Here is a 4325-nt window from a genome sequence, read left to right on the forward strand (position 1 = left end):
TATGCAGATACAAATACAAGCCAAAAATAACTGACGTCAGCTCCTCATGAAGGGAATTACAGCTGGAGCTGCGTATGTGGGGAGCAACACTGTCACGCTGAGTGACACCCTGATTAAAAGGTGGAGGGGCGGCAAAGGGGCGGGAGCGAAAATTTAGTTTGAAAGGTAATCAGCCCATGAAGAATGATCAGCAACTTCAAGGCCTCCTCTTGGCTGTATATTCCACAACCCTCTACCTTCCGTTTTCATTACCAACTAGCTGTTTGGGAGCAAGAGACTGTGTATTACTGTTCACTACGTCCTACAGAGTACTAAGTGTCTGAAGAGCTTATTGGGGATTCAACTATTTTTGATTGCCAGATTAGAGGAGAAAAGCTCCTCTTTTTTGAAACAGCTCCTTTCCACTGGAGTACAGCTGCTGTACCCTGCTGTCCTGGTTTCTGTCGCACAGAGCGAGCCGGCCCTGCCTGCACGCGTGCCCCACCCTTTGCGGATCCCCTCCCTTTAGGTCAGCAGAGCGCGCTGAGCAGGGCTCTCTGTGCTGGACAGCAGGCTGGCCACAGCTGTCTGCTCAGACTCAGGATCGACAGGGCATGCGCGTCAGTCCAGTCTCCCGGTTCCTCCCCCACCCCTCCCCGTGGTGTCTGTGTGTCTGCTCTCTGTGTCTGTGTCTGTTTCTGCTTTGCAAATAAGATCATCTATACCATTTTTTTCTTCATTCCACATATATGCGTTAATATACGATAGAGAAAAAAACTTAAACTCATTACTGAAGCAAATACCGTCACCTGTTTTTATGACTATCTGGTGACACATGCTGGAAACATTTTGAAAAAGTCATTATCATTTAACGTCATTTTTTTAAATGGCATGTGTGCGGCTGCGGTTTGGATAAATAAAAGGCTTCTGTGACTTTTAAGAAAGGCATATAGATTAAGCCAAATGGTTCATGGACAGTCACACTCAGGTCAAGGAGTTTTTAGACGCATTCAGTCTACAGACATTCAACGAGCACCTACTGTGCCACACGCCACGCCAAGGCCCGTGGCTGAGTAAGACCAACCCAACCTGCATCCTGATCTCCAGCTTTAAACTCGAGTGTGCAGCGTGAGACCACTCACCGTCTACCGTGCGTGCCCACACAACTGAACAAGGGATGAGGCACAGCAGAGTCAACGGTGGGGAGGCTGGGGGGACACAGAGCCAGAGCCAGTGCTGAGAGAGCTCAGGGCAGAGAGGTCCCCGCCCCACCAGTGACGACCAGAGAAACACAGCGCAACACACACCTGGCAATGTCTCCTCGGTAAAGAGACTTGTACTCCCAGTTGGCAGGATCCGGTTTCTTATCCATTCGGAAGGTTTCCCCTGACAGAGCCTGGATGTCCTCAAGCCAGACACAGTGACGTCCGGCATCCGCGGCGGCATCGTCTCCTTGACTGTGGGACAGAGGAGGGCGAGGAAGAAAACGGGAGAGGCGCTTAGAAATACCCCAGTTACATACGTCATGGCTCAGAAATATCAGAGTGAGACACGTCAGACCCATACGGCCTCGCGCACAGCTCCGTGCAGACAATGTGCACCCGCCATAAAGACGGGGCCAGGCTCCTGCTCTGGAGAACGTGTTAAAATACAAAGCGAAGACTGTCTTAAGTGACACTTTACCAAGAAGAGAAGTCAACTTATCCCTAAAATAAACGTGAGAGATACAGATGTCTTTAAAAAATAACAATAATAATCATTTAAATGATTATAACTTGACTTTCAAACATATTTACACACAAGGTTTTTTCTTGAAAGGAAGGAAGAAAGAGAAAGAAAGAAAGGAAGAAATAAAGGAAGGAGGGAAAATAAGGCTGCCCTTACTTTGCCTAATTTATTTGAAAGTGCCAGATAATTAATTTCAACTCAAAACTTAACAACAAAACAAAGCCACAGTTCTGAATGCTTCGGTCTCCGGTGCCGCTCGGACGTGCTCTCAGTCTCCTTTCCCAGCCTGGGCTCTGTGCAGGCTGCTCTGCCTGTATGCATGGACCTTGACCTAAAGTGCAGAGAGGCCACTGCAAGACAAGACCCTTATTTATCGCTTTGAACCAATTCGTGATGTGGCAGACACAAAAGAACCAGTTCCCTAGGAGTCAACTAAGAGGAGGGAAAAGGTTTTTCTGGCATCTAACATCTTTCTTCCCCTAAAGAAAGTCCTTCACGATGCTGCGGACACAAGAGGCTGCCAAAGGAGTCACAGCAGCCACTCAGTGCTGGGCCAGCTCTGCTCGTTGGCTCTGCGGGGATAGAAACCAGGACTGGCCAGGCTTCTAAACCTTCTGGCTGGGGACGCAAGGGCATGTATTCCAGGGATGCAAAGTAGCTGCTCAATAAATACTTGCAGGATGATGTGTCTCGGGTTAAGATACACGCTGAGTTTTAACTCACACCCCTCCAGAACAACTGTGGGGGGTTTTCTGATGACAGAAACCGAAAGCAGCAGCTTAGGGACAGAAAGAGATGGATGCATTCCGGAAAGAGATGGAAAGCCAGCTGGGGGTGGGAAGGGCTGGCTGCAGACCACGCCTGGGGAGCAGCGAGCCCTTCACACCTCCCCTCCTGGGTCCCGTAGTCAGGAAGCAGGATGCGGTCTGGGCTGTGCACACGGAAGGAAGTGCCACCACCTGGAGGTGAAGAGGACCTCACCCTGGGAAAAGAGGTCACAGAGGCTGTGGGGAGGCTGCCCCTGATGACCCTGGAATCAGAGGCCCACACAGTCCACACACCCCCCACCAGCCCCCAGGCCGCTTTCCTCACATCACGGGGAGACACTCACGACTCACTAACATCTTAGCCCCCGTCTAAATGGAAACAAGACCTCTTCCTGGTCGCCTTCCCAGGAAGAGACTGCACGAGTGAGTAGTAAGAACGAAAAAGACAAGGACAGCCCGCTCTGACCTTCATGGGGACGTTATACAAAATACCAACAGACTTAAAAGCGCTGTCTGGATCATATAGCTGCCAAGAGGCTGTAAAGATCACTTCTGATGTGGTTAGGCACAGGCTGAAAATAACTATCTTTCAAATTTCTTATGGTTGCTTCTGTACCGTTTCAGGAAATCCTTTAAAACTCATCTTCCTCAGTCATATAAAGGAAAAAAAAGACAAATAGTTAAAGATGAGTCTTTGGAACACACAGCACCTGCTGTATTTTGCTTTGAAGACGCACTAAAAAGCGAGAGCACCAGGGATACACGCACTCACGCACTCACACTAGCAAACATGTACCCGCGTGCCTTCTGCGCACCAGGCCCTGCGCCCGCTGCGGGGGACTCGATGGAGGCCAGGCGGGGGTGCTTTCCATCCACGTGCTGCTGCTGCTCTTTAGTCGCTCAGTCGTGTCCGACTCTGCGACCCCATTCCAGGCTCCTCTGTCCATGGGATTCTCCAGGCAAGAACACTGGAGTGGGTTGCCATGGCCTTCTCCAGGGGATCTTCCTGACCAGGGATCAGACCTGACTCTCCTGCACTGCAGGCAGATTCTTGACCACTGAGCCCCCAGGGATGCCCTCCTGCCCCCAGAAATCCAGCCCGATTTGGAACCTTGTTGCTGGACTCCTTTATCTCTTCCTCTCTAGGGTTACAGGTGCAGCACCTGAGACAGAGCGAGCTAAATAAACATGGCCCCTCGGAGCCCCGAGGCCTGAAGCGTTCTTCAACGCTGACCTGACGACAGAGGACCCTGGAAGGCACGGTGTTTGTGTCTCTGACGGAAACCACAGACCAGATTCCAGACTCGCTCCAACCAGAGCTCTCACTGACATCACGGGGACGTCTAAGTACACAGCAAGAACAGATAATCCCTGAAGAGCTGCAAAAACCTTAACAGCACTAAATATTTTTAAGAATGCCTTGGGTAGGACTTAACGTTTTCTTTCATCTAGAGCACACGAACAAAGAGAAGAAAAAGCAAGGTAGACGAGGGATAATTCAAGGGGCTTCACCTCAGGCCGCCTGTCTCACGTGTGGGCAAAGTGCCCTCGTGCAGGGGCACGCTAGCCTAAGCAGAGAGGAAAGCCGTGACGGACTCTGTCTGCAGCTCGCCTCGCGCACCGTGCTCAGGGGAGACGGCAGGGAGACGGCAGGGAGGAACAAGGCCCCCCGGGGAGGAAGCGCTGCGGTCAGGAGCCACTCCACACCTTCAACACAGTGGTTCTAAACAAACGTGAGAGAAGGACAAAAGCAGTGATTCTTTCCAGAGCTCTGCCAACCTTAGCCGGAGAGAGAGCGTGTGTCTGGTATACACACAGGGTTTTGCTTTTACACTCCTTTCCATGACGTCT

The 4325-nt window shown here is 51.0% G+C and overlaps 1 protein-coding gene across 1 annotated transcript in view; it reads right to left on the reverse strand.

The window, feature by feature from the left end:
- The window catches only part of NRDE2 (NRDE-2, necessary for RNA interference, domain containing), a 49068-nt gene that overhangs the window by 25458 nt on the left and 19285 nt on the right, over window positions 1–4325 (reverse strand). The window contains exon 4 of the mRNA XM_010845239.1: window positions 1287–1436. Coding sequence (XP_010843541.1) covers window positions 1287–1436 — 150 coding nt within the window. The remainder of the gene's footprint in view (window positions 1–1286; window positions 1437–4325) is intronic.

This window comes from Bison bison, unplaced genomic scaffold, assembly GCF_000754665.1.
Source record: "Bison bison bison isolate TAMUID 2011002044 unplaced genomic scaffold, Bison_UMD1.0 scf7180017864213, whole genome shotgun sequence".
Classification (NCBI taxonomy): Eukaryota; Metazoa; Chordata; class Mammalia; order Artiodactyla; family Bovidae; genus Bison; species Bison bison.